Source organism: Lygodium microphyllum, unplaced genomic scaffold, assembly GCF_053477565.2.
Source record: "Lygodium microphyllum isolate KBCC unplaced genomic scaffold, Lygodium_microphyllum_v1.1.10 scaffold_31, whole genome shotgun sequence".
In the NCBI taxonomy this organism is placed as follows: domain Eukaryota; kingdom Viridiplantae; phylum Streptophyta; class Polypodiopsida; order Schizaeales; family Lygodiaceae; genus Lygodium; species Lygodium microphyllum.
Genome location: NW_028229514.1, coordinates 9319765 through 9335977, shown reverse-complemented (window position 1 = coordinate 9335977; position 16213 = coordinate 9319765). Strand labels below are relative to the sequence as shown.

The 16213-nt window shown below is 41.0% G+C and overlaps 1 protein-coding gene across 1 annotated transcript; it reads right to left on the bottom strand.

Moving 5' to 3' along the window:
• Positions 1–1398: 1398 nt before the first annotated feature.
• On the bottom strand, positions 1399–2166 carry LOC148009303 (17.4 kDa class I heat shock protein-like). The gene is made up of 2 exons (XM_087673560.1): positions 1973–2166; positions 1399–1886 (listed from the first exon to the last, which is right to left on the bottom strand). The coding sequence occupies exons 1-2, from the start codon at positions 2073–2075 to the stop codon at positions 1615–1617; spliced, it is 375 nt and encodes a 124-aa protein (XP_087529686.1). The 5' UTR covers positions 2076–2166; the 3' UTR covers positions 1399–1614.
• Positions 2167–16213: the final 14047 nt, after the last annotated feature.

Sequence of the window (16213 nt, the reverse complement as noted above, 5' to 3'; positions counted from 1 at the left end):
AAACTAAATTCTAGACCAATCATATGGTCAACATAGACGAATAAATATATGGGCATCTAGCACTAGCCTTGATATAGGGTCCATTGATTCGAATTGAATTGGTAATCTCAAAGGATAAAAATATGCTCCATGGTATGGAAAATTTCTTCACTCAAGGTGAAGCTTACTATTCAATGGTAGTAGGGTGGACCCTATGAGTCGAGGAAAACTAGCGTAAGAGCTGTCACTTGACTTTCTTAGGGTTTGGTCTTAGAACCTAGCCAAGTGTCATTTTAGGGGAATGGAGATGATAATTCACCTTATGGGCAGAGGGGTTGAGTCTATCCATCCCTCGTCTCTGAGTCACTATGAAGTAACTGTAGCGAACATGCTACTTCGATCTCCATTGATTACAAAGTGATCACTTTGATTGACTGCTAGCTATTCTATTAGCAATTGTTAGATCTGTAGGATCTCATAGGTTGATCCGCATGGATTGAGGCCAAGTGCTTCACTACAAGGTGCACCTAAGGCTACCTAGTCATATCAAAGTCAAATTATTCATGTGGAGTACCGATGGCGTGAGATTGGGACAAGGCCTTGAGCAACTTCTATGTGTTACCTTTCGTATCGAGAAGTGGGTACATTACATACATGTGCTTGTGTATATGCATGCATGTGTGTGTGTGAGCACATGCACATGCATATGCATGTGCACATGTGTTCATGTGTATATGTGTGTGCATGCATGTGGGAGTGTATGAGTATGCACATGTGTGTGTGTGTGTGCATGTATGCATTTGAGTGCATGTATGTATGTGCATGTGTGTGTGCATGTGCACATGCATGCATGTGCAAGTGTGCATGGGCATGTGTGCATGCATTTGTGTTTTTGTGTCTTGCATCTCCTTCATTTTGTATGCAGCAATAATCTACACGAACCATCTTTTCTTTGATAAAGATCGCCAAAGAGATTAGTATATGGGCAACTCACAAATTTTTTATATAAAAGGAATTCAATAACTCTATGTTTTTTGTTGTTGTTTTGGACATTCTAGGTTGTTTCCATACTATGCATGGATGATGTCTCTTAGTTGGCGTTGGCTCCATGGATATTACAACTATCCACTACGAGTTCATCATGTTAGGGAGGAGCTAGGGAGATATACAATGGGTGTCTTAGTTAGATAATAGATCATGCATCATTCATTGCTTGTGTTGTGTTTATGTATCATTGCACATAACTCATTGAATCATCAAAAGGACAAGCAAAACAATCTATTTTAAGAACCCAAATATCAATTTATGGATAATTGTGTATTAGCACACAAGAAAAATGTCTCATTACTTGCAAGATTGTATAAACTTCTTATTCATGAAGTAATTTGGAATTCGGCAACTACATCAACCTCTTTCAAGAAGCAAAATGAGAGAAAGACTCTTATAGATAATGTGACGCCTGTCAAGTTTCAACGGTCTTTGTGTTTTCTATGTTTGGGGGGGAGAGGGGGGATATACTTGTAATGATATATTAGGTAGGATGCTTATGAAGCCTTGAAACGTTCAAATTAGTCTAGATAGGCCATGCCCATCTTGCGTGAAGGCTTCTTTATGAGGTAATACAAAAGAGAGATCTTAGTACCTGCTCACTATGGGGATTTGCCTAATGATGGATTTCCTTTTTGGTATTGTGATGATCATAACACCGTCCTCATCTTGGGCTATGATTCTATCTAGAAGAATGTTGTCGGGGAGTTGGAATCGGCGAAGAAAGCTACCTCGAGGCCTCTCAATAATATGCTCAATCATATAGTCTCTACTCCTTTCTAACTCACCAATGTGCACGCCACTAATTTGAAGCACATTGCCAGGGAGCACCTGTAAGCTTATGTCGTCCTTGGTCAAACCTACAAAAACAACACAATTTGTGCTCAAGGTTTATGCCACGATTGAGCTGATCAGTACACATGCAAGATGGAGCTCTGCTGGTCACCTGGTACATCGAGCTTGATGTGGTGTGCTGACGCAGTCTCGAGCCAGTCCACCTTGAGCTCGCCAACGCTGGCAATGGTAGGGAAGCGAGAGAAGCTGGCCATGATATAGCGCGCGCGTGCACAGACACAGAGAAAGAGAGAGGGAGTGTGTGTGTGTGAGAGAGAGAGAGAGTACTAAGCCAACGAATGGGGAGGGATGAGCCAGCACCTGTCCTTTTATAGTAGTCTCTCTCTCTCTCTCTCTCTCTCTCTGAGTGTCTCTGTCTCTGTGCGCCTTTGCAGGGTCTCTACTCAACCCCCATCGGGTTATTTCCTTCCCTTTCAGCTAACATTGTTCCTTTCCTACATTGTTTATCTCTGCCTTTAACGTCTTTTCATTGTCTTGTCCTTTCGAACCATCTCCTTGAGTGCATAAGAAGCCTCCATTTACTCTTCATTAACATCTGGCATCGATGTCAATGTATTCCTGGCCCTTAGGAAAGCAAAACACATGACCCTCACTGTTTTTCCTTGAATTATGAGAATAAGTAACCTTTTCTAAGACACCTCCCATCGATACAGAGAGTATAGCCTCCATGTTACTCAATTCAAATGTCTTGATGCCGCTGTGTGGCATTTATTCCCTTGGCTCTTTCAAATATCTAACTTAATAGTCCTCCATTATGATTCATGAGCCTTGTACATATCATTGGTATAAGGGGGGATGTAGCATATATTACACTATCTCAAACATGGTGAATTGTTCCTATAAAAGGGCAACCATTTAAATCCCTTTTTCACCACTTGGAAGCAAACACCCCTCCTTTTGGAAGCATTCACCAAGCACATACCCCTTCTTTCGGAAGCATTCACAAAGTAGTTATATCGTGTAGCTTCTTTGTGAGTGAACACACAAAGAACTAATCTCCAACACCACCAAGTCTTTTGATGGGTTCCATCTATACTCCACAAGTCTTGTTCTTCTTGTTATAGACAAAATGAAATTATGCACAAAATGAAATTATGCACAACGACTGCACTCAAGTTCCATTGGAAGAATATTCAAATACCTCAGGTAGGCCTTCAAAAGTCAACAAAGTTTATCTTTTCCACCTCTTTTCATTTATTGGTGCGCAGATCGGTCGCAGATAGCTCACGTAGTGAATCCCTGAAGGTCCCCAAGAACAATGAACTCTATCTTTTTGCACAAAAAACAATGTAAAAACATGCACGACAAGAGGCAAGAGACAAATTGGGTTCAATCTCCCCCATGCCTTGTGTGAGCGCTTCACAAAGCATGTATTTAATGTATATTTTCAATCTTCATGCTCAATAATAGCCCAATTACAAAAATATGACAAGCTTTTTAGCTTTTGAGTTTGCTTTCTACAAAAATAGGAAAATAAAGCTAATGGACGGTGCCCATAGAGTCTGGCACGCCCAATCTCAATGTCCAAATAGAAATAACATATCCGGGTGCATAGGCGCATACAAAATAATAATCAATAATCAATGTCTCTATAGACATAACAAAATATAGGCGTGGCGCCTATCAAAATATAGTCCAAATGTCGAATACCCGCTAGACTCCAATGCTTTCCTCCGCCACTGCTGCTATCTCTACACATCAACTGAAGCATTCACAATCGTTAGTAAAATAATACAATTAAACCGACAAAAGTGAATACCTAGCAGTCTTCAGCTACATAAATAAATCAACTGGTTAGAAATAAATCCTAACCTTAATTTATTACGAGTGCGCACTCTAAACTCATAAACGTTTATTAATTTAATATGCATTTTGCGGAATCACCCGCTATGGAATCACCCATGTACACACTAAATTAATGAAACGCCCGAAAAGGACAGGCGTCCCCATCAACTTCTCGCACAAAGAATCCTCTTTGTGTATGAGCTCCGGTCATCTAAGTTTACGGAATCCACTGTAAAACCTCACGGAATCCACCGTGGCACGGAATCCACCGTGGAATATGCCTCCTGGCATCATACCCCCGGGGTGGGATAGCAATTGACCTCAATTGCTATTAGCTCAATGTGGAGCTAACAGAGTGGGGAAAGCATTTAAGTCTCTAGCGTGCATCCATTGTGCTTCCTCTACAGGATGGTTCTTAAATTTTACTAGATATCTAGAATACCTTCAGCCAGTTCTAGTGGTCATGTAGTCAGTGTCTATGATGGCTTCTGGTTCAAGTATTTCAGTCTCTTCTTCTAGTAAAGGTGGGTTTTCATAAACAGGGTGGATAGGTAATTGTCCTCTAAATGGTCTCAATAAACTAATATGAAATGTATTATGAATTTTCCAATGAGATGGCAATTCTAACTTGAAGGCATTATCATTAATCTTATGAATAATTCTAAATGGTCCATAGAATCTAGGAGCTAATTTGACAACTGGGTGTCTATCTACACTTTGTAGTCTACGCTTTTCTATTCTAAGCCAAACATAATCATCAACTTTGAAATTCATGGCTTGTCTTTTCTTGTTGGCTTGTTTGGTATATGATTGTTGGGCTTTAGCAATCATATCCTTAACCTCATCAAAAATACTGTTATGCATAGTAGCAATATCATCAGTACTCTGAATTCTATTAGACAAAGATGCAACAGGTGTAGATAATCTATATCCATAAATAACTTCAAAAGGTGCTTTCTTTGTAGATGTGTGCGGTGTATTGTTGTATGCAAACTGTAATAAATGTAAATGAGTATCCCATGTCTGAGGTTTAGAGATAGTATATGCACGTAAAAGATCTAAAATGGTGCTATTTGTGGCTTCTATTTGTCCATTTGTTTCTGGATGAAATGCAGATGAGAAATCAATCTTTGTGCCTAGATTTGCAAACAGTGTAATCCAAAAATTGTTACAAAATCTAGAATCTTGATCTGAAATAATCACTTTTGGCAATCCATGGTTAGTAAAAACAGTTTTCAAAAATAACTGTGCTGCTTGTGATGCTGTTAAAATTTTCTTACATGCAATGAAATATGCTTGCTTACTAAATCTATCTACAATTGTCCAAATCATGTCATGGTTAGATTTAGTATTTGGTAAACCAGTAATGAAATCCATAGATATATGTTCCCAAGGTTTAGATGGAATAGACAAAGGCATTAATAATCCATACTGTTTACCATGATGTCTCTTTATTCTTTGACAAGTCAAACATTCAGAAACGAAATTAGATACATCTGCATCCATATGCGACCAATAAAAATCTTCAGTTAACATGCGTAATGTAGAAATGATACCTCTATGACCTTGATATGGGGGACAATGAATTTCATTCAAAACAAAAGATTGGAATGGAATAGTAACACATAGTCTCTTTTCAAAAAACATAAATCCATCATTATATGATAATGAATCAACAGGAATGAAATTATTTTGAACTAATTTTTGCCAATCAGAATGAAAAGTAATATCCTGGTGATATGTATCTTTCATAGCAATCAAAGAATCAAAAGATATGATAGAAATATTATGAATTGCAGGTCTTCTACTCAATGCATCAGCAACTACATTTTCTTTTCCAGGTTGGTATTGAATGATAGGATGAAAACTTTGAATGAAGGAAGCCCATTTGATATGAGGGTCAGAAATTTGGGGTTGGCTAAGTAGATGTCTAATGCTTTGCTGGTCAGTTTTTATCATGAATTCTGAACCCATTAAATAATGCTTCCATTGTTTTAATGCTTGTACAACTGCTAATAGTTCTTTGTCATAAGTGGAATATTTGAGCTCAGAGGGTTTCAGTTTAGAACTAGAATATGCTATTGGATGATTGTCTTGCATTAATACGGCTCCTATTCCTGATCCGCTAGCATCGGTCACAACTAGAAAGAATGGTCTATTAAAGTCAGGCAATTGTAGAACAGGGGCATTAGTTAATGCACGTTTCAGTAAATCAAAGGAATTCTGTTGAGTTTCAGTCCATTGATAAACAATTCCTTTCTTAAGAAGTTTTGTTAATGGTAAAGCAAGTAATGAAAAATTACGTACAAACTTCCTATAGAAACTAGCAAGACCAAGGAATGAGCATAGTTCATGTACATTTTTAGGAACAGGCCAATGCAATATTGCATCAATTTTCTTAGGATCAACTTTAATTCCTTCTTTTGATACAATATGACCTAAATATTCTATTTCTGTCTTAAAGAATTCACTCTTTTCAAGATTTGCAAACAATTGATTTTCTTTCAGTAATTGAAAAACTAATGATAAATGCTCATAATGCTCTTTTTCACTTTGACTGAACACCAAAATATCATCAAAGAAAACAATCACACAATACTGATATTTCAGAAAAATACGGTTCATCATTCTATTGAAAGTAGCAGGTGCATTAGTCAATCCGAATGGCATGACTAAGAATTCGTAATGGCCAAACTGTGTCCTGAATGCGGTCTTAAATATGTCGGATTTATCTAACCTCACCTGATGATATCCAGACTTAAGGTCAATTTTACTAAATATAGAAGATCCTTGCAGTTTGTCCATAAGGTCATCAACTCTAGGTATAGGATACCTATTCTTTACAGTGATCTTATTTAATGCTCGATAGTCAATACACATACGATAGGTATTATTCTTTTTCTTGACTAGGAGTACAGGTGCACCGAATGGAGAACTGCTAGGTCGAATTAAGCCTCTATTTAGTAATTCTTCAACTTGACTCTAGATTTCTTTTTACTCTATTTGATTGTGCCTATATGGTGCTTTGCAAGGTGGTTGTGTGCCAAGTATTAGATCAATCTTATGGTCTTCTGGACGTGAAGGTGGTAAACTTGGTGGTAAGTCTTCTGCAAAACAGTCTTTAAAATATGCAAGAAATTCCTTATGCCTAGGGTGCATATGATTTTCCTTTGCGTGCAATTCATTCACCCAAACGAGATTTGATTTAGTATTCTTGCGTAGTGCATGTTTTGCTTGAGTATGCGAAAGCAGTGGAAAAATATGAGATGCATGCATACCATATAATGTAATAGATTTTCCTTGAAAATTAATATTCATTGTGTGTGTGGAATAATCTATATTTGGATTATGCTGGTGTCTCCATGGCATTCCTAAAATAATGTCGCTTGACTGTAATGGGATAACTAAGAAATTTCTTCTTTCAATATATGGACCAATTTGAATTTCTAAATCTTGTACTTCTTGTGTGCCATTGTACCTAGTGCCTAAAAATGCAGCTTTTATGCGATAATGCGTAGGTACTGTATGCAATTTCAATTCCTTTACCAATTTTGCTGAAATAAAGTCATGGGTACTACCGTCATCATGCAAGATAGTTCTTTCTTTTCCATGCACCATACATTTCATAGTCAACAATGAATGTGGAGTAGGCATACCTGGTAAAGTGTCGGAAGTAGTGGTAGGATCATCCTCATCTTCAGTGAAATCCGGCATATCCTCATGCTCGTCTTCATCCATGGCTCCAAGGTAGTTGATATGTGCTGGTGGCTTCTTTGAATGACAATTTGCTGCGAGATGCCCTGGCTGGTGACACTTGTAGCATACTATTGGCTTGGTTTTGGTTACATTATTTGCAATGGCTGGAAGTCTGGGTACATTTGGATTTGCTTGTGGAATAGGTTTAGGATTTGGATTGACAGTGGATGGTAATGCAGGTGGTTTAGGCCAATTCTTGCGGAAAGATGGTGATGAGAAACGACCTGGATTAAACCTTCTAAAATTGGAATTGAATTGTTTAGATCCATAATTACCGTTGGCTTGGAATTGCTGTGGTCGTCTGTCTCTTCAACGTAACTTATCTTCAGTGTCGTGAGCTAAGGAGATGGCGTCTTCAAGGGTAGCAGGCTTGAACATGTTCACTTCAGCGTAGTAATGTCCAAGAAGTCCAGACATATACTTCCACTTATGTGTCGTCTCTGGTACGTCTTTAAGCATGCGTAGCTGTAGGAGTGCATTCCAAAAACGCTATGTATACTGTGGAATAGGCTCACGATCTCGCTGTTGAAGTAAATCCCATTGCTTGATAGCCTTCTCATGAAATTGCGGTGGAAGGAAATTCTGCATGAACTTCTTCTTGAAATCTTCCCAAGTAGCAGGACATTCTATGCTCTTGCGGACTACAGTCCACCAAAGTGATACTCTGTCTATCAGATGATTAGTAACACACTTGATTTTATCTTTTTCGGGATAAGTTTCCTCATGGAAATAGTCATCAAACTGGCTAATGAATGATAAAACAGTCTTTCCTTCTCGTATACCATTGAAAGTGCAAAACTTGAAACTTCGTTTACTTATCTTGGATTCCTTGCGAATGGTTTGTGCTTCAAGAGTGACGTTGATGGTACGTCGAATCAAATCTTCAGCTTGAGGTTCTTCTTTGTCGGTGGATGCTCTTTGAAGTTTTGTCAATTGCGCTTGCAATGCTTGCCTAGCCCTTCGCTCTTCTTCCAATTGTAGCATGATTAGATCCAGCTTTTGTTCCATGGTAGGCTCAGGTGGGTCGTCTTCAGCCATAGGATCATCCATATGTGCGGTAGTTATCCTGTAAAACTCAACAAACCTTTCTCACTCAAAATCAGGTTAGCGGGATGAGCGTAGCTCAAATTTGGGGTTACAAGGCTATGTATTTGTGGGTATTTCTTCTTCAATTTTTAGAAATTCTGCAATATTTTTGTCTCCGTTTGCTGAAAGTACTTCAACAAACTTGTAGATAGGTAGAACAGCTTGCTGCGAACAACTTTCCAGTTCAGAGTTTTTGCATACGAACAAGTCTTCTAGGAGTTTTAAGCACTAGTCAGTTGTGATTTAGTCTGACTTGCAGAGTTGCAAACTTAGCAGACTTGCAGAGTTGTTGACTTGCTGAACTTAGGCCGACTTGCAGAACTTGCAGAACTTGATTTCAATTGACTTGCTGAACTTGACTTTGACAGCGCACGACCTGGGGTTTGTGGACTTCCTTGTCCTATGTGATTTGCAGAACTTGGCTTAACTTGACCTGGGTAATTAAGCTTAATAGCTTAATAGATGAACAGGCGGCGTGAATTTTCGTGGGGGGGGCGTTTTTTGTTCGCGCGGAAATTTTGGGGGGGTCTTCTGATACGACGAGGTAAGATTTTGAAGCACTAAGCTTCCTTTAAGCTTATAAAGCTTGATAATTAAGCTTTTGGTTAAGAAGATTAAGAATTTTTTCTCACTGTTTTCAATGACTTGATGAAGGAGATGTATGCGTGGTCCTCCGCCTGCAGAGCCTGGTCCTTCGCGATCCGACAGTGGAAACAGGGGTTCTTGATCGCCAGAAGTCTGCCTGTATCGACGGTTTGCGACGAGATTGACTGTAGAGCCCGTTTGTTCCTGGAGCTCCGCCTTCGCCCGAGATTGGTAGCGATTGGAAGCTCTTGATCTCTGCTCCGCTCTGATACCACTGGTGCACAGATCGGTCGCAGATAGCTCACGTAGTGAATCCCTGAAGGTCCCCAAGAACAATGAACTCTACCTTTTTGCACAAAAAACAATGTAAAAACATGCACGACAAGAGGCAAGAGACAAATTGGGTTCAATCTCCCCCATGCCTTGTGTGAGCGCTTCACAAAGCATGTATTTAATGTATATTTCCAATCTTCATGCTCAATAATAGCCCAATTACAAAAATATGACAAGCTTTTTAGCTTTTGAGTTTGCTTTCTACAAAAATAGGAAAATAAAGCTAATGGACGGTGCCCATAGAGTCTGGCACGCCCAATCTCAATGTCCAAATAGAAATAACATATCCGGGCGCATAGGGGCATACAAAATAATAATCAATAATCAATGTCTCTATAGACATAACAAAATATAGGCGTGGCGCCTATCAAAATATAGTCCAAATGTCGAATACCCGCTAGACTCCAATGCTTTCCTCCGCCACTGCTGCTATCTCTACACATCAACTGAAGCATTCACAATCGTTAGTAAAATAATACAATTAAACCGACAAAAGTGAATACCTAGCAGTCTTCAGCTACATAAATAAATCAACTGGTTAGAAATAAATCCTAACCTTAATTTATTACGAGTGCGCACTCTAAACTCATAAACGTTTATTAATTTAATATGCATTTTGCGGAATCACCCGCTATGGAATCACCCATGTACACACTAAATTAATGAAACGCCCGAAAAGGACAGGCGTCCCCATCAACTTCTCGCACAAAGAATCCTCTTTGTGTATGAGCCCTGGTCATCTAAGTTTACGGAATCCACCGTAAAACCTCACGGAATCCATCGTGGCACGGGCACGGAATCCACCGTGGAATATGCCTCCTGGCATCATTTATGAGCATCTTATCATGTACCATCTACCAAGTGGAATCTACCATCATATTGGGGAATATGGGAATTTCCCATAAGTTTGGGACACGTGGTCAAATCTTTGGATTTGTCATAACCTGAACACTATAACTCCAAATTGAGCGCTCTATAGCTCAATAGATTCCATTTTTCAAGCTCTTTCCAATGATAGGTCACATCATATGGTTTTGAGAAACTTATGGGCATGCTATTCGAGTGCCACCTTTTTAGTATTCAAAAAATGAGAATTGGGAGATTCCCAAACTCACTAATATTGTGCATTGACCTACCATATTGACATGTTTATGAGGCATCCTTATAACATTACTTGTATAACAATGTAATAAATCAAGCCTTCAAATAAGTTTTTTGCTTTTTTACACTCTTGCATTCCTTCACAGAGACCTCTTTGAGGAAGTCTATATGGCTGAACCACCATATTTTGCCAATGCCTAGAGACCTACTTAATATGTATGCAAATTAAGGAAAGCCATATATAGCTTAAAGGTGAGTGCTTGGCAATGGCACCACAAAAAACATGCTTATCTCTTGTAGAATAGGGTTTTTGATGCATCAAAGCTGACCGCAACTTATTCACCTTCAACATTGATTATTTCTTCCTAATCTTGGGTCTTTGTGGCAAAACAACATCCTTATTGCAACATCTTCTCTTGATGCTCTTCATTTGCAAAAGAGCTAATTGGTACCCACTTCCCCTTTACTGAGAATAGGAATATTTCTTAGGCATCGAAGTTATTCGGCTCCATCAATAAATGTATATCAATCAATTCCTTCACCTATAATTTTAATCTAGCTTCCCTGCTTTCACTCCTCTTTTTGTTACTCCCAAACTTGAGCATTTTGATGTTTCTCCATTATCCCAAGAATCAAATGCCCAAATCCTCGATCATATTCACTACCTCATAACTTCTACACATCATGACCTTTGTTATGTAGAAAATACTCTATGCAAATACATCCAAAGACACACCCAAGATTATTGGAAAGCTGTACAACAGCTAATATGATACATCAAAGCTAGTAGCTACTTCAACCTCAAGTACCACCTTCGATTATAGGAGATGCCCTTTCTACCTATTGTGATGCTGATTGGGAGGTGATATTCTCACCAATAGATCAACTACCATCTATTTACTCCTTTTGGGTGGATCTCCTATCTATTGGAGTACCAAAAAGCAACACTCTATGACAATGTCTACCACAAAAAGTTGATGTATGTAGCTACCTCTCTTGCAATCAAAGATTGTTTATGGATCACATAAATGATGTAGGAACTCGACTTGTACAACAAATATGATTTCTTTACCATTTATTGTGACAATCGATCATGTGTCACAATAATCACTTCAAGTAATCTCATCTTTGACAAACTAAAACACATTCATTTATGCTACCATTTTGAAAAGAATTATACTAGGAGGACTATCTTCACATTGAGCACGTGCTTAGTTCTTACAACTGGGAAAATTTTCTTACAAAAGTGAGCACGTGATAGTGGCTTGTATGAGAATTTTATAGATGTAGTATGAGAATGAGAAGAGGTGGTTTCACATTTTATATGTGTGGTAATGAGAATGAGAAGGGGTGGTTTCACATTGGGGATTTGGTAAAGAGGGCATAATGGATGTAGGAGTATATGCGGGAGAAGAGGTTGATGGAAATGGTGGATTGGAAGAGGTGGAGTTTGGAAGGTAAGGAGATGGGGAGTTCATTTGGACTAGCATGTTGCCACTTGAATCTTGGGATTGGGAAGGGTGTAAGAAGAATGTCTTGACTATGGTGTGCAGTTTGGCACACCATGTTTGAGATTATGAGTCTCCCATGCAGCACACCACAAGGTGTGCAATGGAGGAGATAACAAGGTGTTTACTGCAACATAGAGGATCGGAAAATGGAGCAGAAGTGCAGGAAAAATGGAAGAAGGAGATAACCAAAAAGGCACAGGACAAAGGAAGGAAAAGGCACCTCGGATGGAAGTCAGACCTTGAAAATTTGAATGACGACCTCCCCAGAAGGCTTCAGTGTAGCCTCGAGAAAAGAAAAGAGTAAAAGAGCGCCATTAAATATGAAGGCATTCCTGAACCCTTGTAAAAAGAGCGCCGGGCCCACTCTTGTGCAAATTGTATGCATTAGTGGGAATGGGATAAGTAGAACGGTGGGAAATAGGAAAAGAGGGCCTAGGGCTAATGGCCGGCCATGTAAAAAGTGGGGATGACTACCTAAAAAGCAGGGCATGCATATAAAGTTCAAAGGTGAATGAGAAGCTCATTCTTGTGTGTGGCCAAAGCTTCTTCTTCTTCTTCTCTTGTATCTTGCCTTCTTACTTGTGCTTGAGTGAGGGAGTGAGGGAGGGAGTGTGTGAGAGTGAGGGATCGTGGAGAAGAAGCTCCCCATATTCTCTCTTCATCTGCTTTTCTTTTCTTCTCTTCTCTTCTCTTGCGTGGCTATGGAGGATGGAGCTTGACGGAGGGGGCTTGAGGTTGCTTGAGCTTGCCACAAGGATCATGGAGCTATTGGAGTGCAAGAGAGAGGAGGGAACTCGATTGAGCATCAAGGTAAGCTCACTACACCCGTAAGGTAGATGTTACACGTCAGCTATGTGAGAGGTAGCCATGGCCGCTCGGCTTGAAACACTTGATCAATAAGCAGTCCGTAGGTCTCAAGGTAGAGCTCCGTAGCTCCCCTCCATTTTGGTTTCGTTGCCAGGACTGACGGAATCGAGCCTTGAGTGCCACGCGTATCGAATCGAGCATAGAAGTAGGGTTTGTAGCTTGAACCGGTGCTCGAGATAATTAGGAGATTTAGGAGGTTTTAATCCTTGGAGCAAGTAAGTATTTTGATTTGTTGTTGAATATTAGAGTAGGACCATCCATCTCCATCTTTGGTTTTGATTTGTGTTGTATAAGGTTAAGTTTAGGCTAGGAAAAAGAAGGAAAACAAAAGGGTTTTGCTGCTGCTGGAAATAGGGGCACATATTCAGACTTCTGGCTCGAAGAGTGTGCGAGATTAATTTCTGAGGTTACAGCAGGTTGGGATGGGGCAATAAGAGGCCTAGGGAACCATAGAAGACCACATTTGACATTCTGCCTTTTGAGAAGAGAGTGAGCTTGAGAGCCAGGGAGAGAGCAAGAGAGAGAGAGTTGCGGGGAGATCGTGAAGTGCTGATTGATTCGAGTGCCACATCACTTCTAGGTATGCCAGGCAGTTCCCTCTATTGCTTTGCATCTATTTGGAAGGCACGACACGATTCAGTGGAGTAGGTGTTGACCTTGAGGCATCGCGTGCAACCCGCGGGCCGTCGTCCGCATTGTCGGACTACTTCGTCCGAGCCCCAGAATAGGACTGCCCGATTTCTGGAGTTGGACCGTCTGACTCCGAGAATCGGACCACTTTTCCGATCCGATTCCTAGAATTGGACTCGCCGTCCAACTATTATAATCGGCCGGTGTCAAAGTCGGACCACGTATCCTAGTCCCGGACTTGGACCACTCGACCCATTACAGTAGTCGGACCTTCCTCGTCCGACTAGGGAAATCGGAGCAAAGTAGAATTTGACCACTATTCCTAGTGTGAAACTCAGACCAGCCTGTCTGATTCCTAGGATCGGACCAGCCCCCCGTCTGATTTCCAGAATCAGACCAATTCACCAAAACTTTAATAGAAGGTTTTGAACTTGTCCCACAGTCCTGGCTACCTTGGTCATATCTTTGATCCCCCAGGAAACCCAGTTTAGCCTTAGAAGCCATAGGCCAGACATGTTAACCGAGGATTCATCCCAAACAGCTAGACACTGAGTAGACCAAACTTAGAAATTGACTTGATGTTCGATGAGCAGCCAACCAACCAACCCTGAAGCAGAATAGAGAATGCAATAGGGTCTTTCAATAAAACCTTAGATCAACCAGAACCTGCACTTAGAGCCACATCAGGCTACGATTGTGAGGGGTAGAGTGGAGTCTGCATTGAGCATTTCGTGCATCCGCACCTCACTTTTTGATTTCATCACCTAAGGTGCACTACGAGAAAAGAAAAAGCCTCTTTTCGCATTGAGCACTTGAAAGCATGAAGCACAAGTTGTGAATAAGATTGACGACTGCTTCCAATAACAAGGAGCCATAATAACATCAAGGAACCCGCTACTAGGAGAAGATCCCAAAACATAGTTGGCTACTTGAGAGCCCCATCAGTAGGACCCTAAAGAGGACATGAAGATCCGAAAGGTGACAACATAGAGGATCGGACGCTGCCAGAGTTACTCAAATTGATCGATGACCTTGTGGAGCTGAAAGTGGGAGCAATGTCAGGATCACAAGGCAAACAAGGAGACGACCGACTGGACTTGGGAGAATTCCTAGTCATAGTGCGGGAGTTAGTCAATGAGTATGACTTGTTGACTAGGATGGTAGTCTAGGGTAGGCCAGTAGAGGAAGTGGTAGCAAACTTGGAAGAGGAAAGAAAGGTGATTAGAAAGGCGCTAGAGAGCATAATTGCCTATAACCACGAGCAAAAGGCTAGGAAACTCCAACAAGATGTAGACATGTACAAGGCCCGGCGTGTGCTAGCCCTGGTTGGTGCAGCCAAAGTAGGACCAAATGTAGAGAGAGAGCGAGCAGTAGAGGCTGACCTATCATTGAGTGAACTTGTAGCCAGGTGGCTCATGGACAACATGTCTGCTGAGCAGAGCGCAATAGCCTTAGCCACATCATTACTCTCAGGATTAGGGGTCACACAAGGGGCAAAGGGGCAATCTAGGATCCCTGTTGTAGCAAAGCAACTAGACAAGTATGAACCTAGCAATGAGCCATATAGCTTTGTGGAGCAGTTCGAACAAGTTTGCGAAGCAAATGGTCTCATGGACCTCGCACAATGCTCTCAAGCCTTTGGGCTATGTTTAGGTGATAAGGGGAGAATTTGGTACACTAGTCTAGATGCAGCTGATCGCACAAACTTTGCCCGTCTTAAAGACCATTTTATCAAGAGATTCTTTGAGGTAGGGTACTCTGACAACCTCATCGTCCGATTGATGAATGTCAGTTAGAGGGAAAAGGAAGACATAAGAGACTACGTCACTCATGTGCGTAGCCTCTTCAAGAGGATCAATGAGCGACCTAACGAGAAGACCGTATCTACCGTGTTTATAAATGGAATCCGAAGCGAGGAGCTCTACAAGGCCTTGGCTAGTAACTCTACCCTACATAGAGACGTGTTAGCTAGATTTTTTGAAGAGGCAATAAGGATGGACGATCAGCTTAGGGAGTAAAGCATGAGGAACTCCAGTCGGGACAGTACAAGCCAGAGAGCCCCAGAGCGGACAACGGCGTTGGAAGAGAGAGAGAACTCTAGCATAGGGGATAAGGGAAAAGGTGTTGACTAAGGCTAGGAGCTGACTGAGGTAAGAATGGAGCTTGCATGATTGCAAGAACAGATGAGGAAGCCTGCGCGGTCTCACGTGTAGTGTATACACTGTGGAAACCACCTCCCAGCTGAGTGTCAAGATCCTAGATCTAGGCCGTGCTCGAACTGTGGTAGGTTCAGTCATGACGCATTGCATTGCAGATTGCCCAGGAGATTTCCATATGCACAGCAATACAACCCTCCATACTTAGGCAATAGGCCACCTAACCTCTTTGGCAGGGGAGCCCAGCTAACGCTTCCAGCACCAAATGATGCAAGACCCAGCCATTCCTAGGCAAGAGATGAACCCAATAGGCATACCCAGATCACCAGGGCCCTATGTGACCCAACCACCGAGTGATGCTCCTGTTCACTATGTGGAAGAACCTAGTGAAGAGGAAAGCTATGTGAACCCATACATCTTCTATGACGAGGAAGGCAATCCAGTCCTAATGGACTATTGACCAGTTTTGGTAATGGTGCTGGGCGGAGGAAGAGGTAGAGGCTTTGGAGGACCAAGTCAACC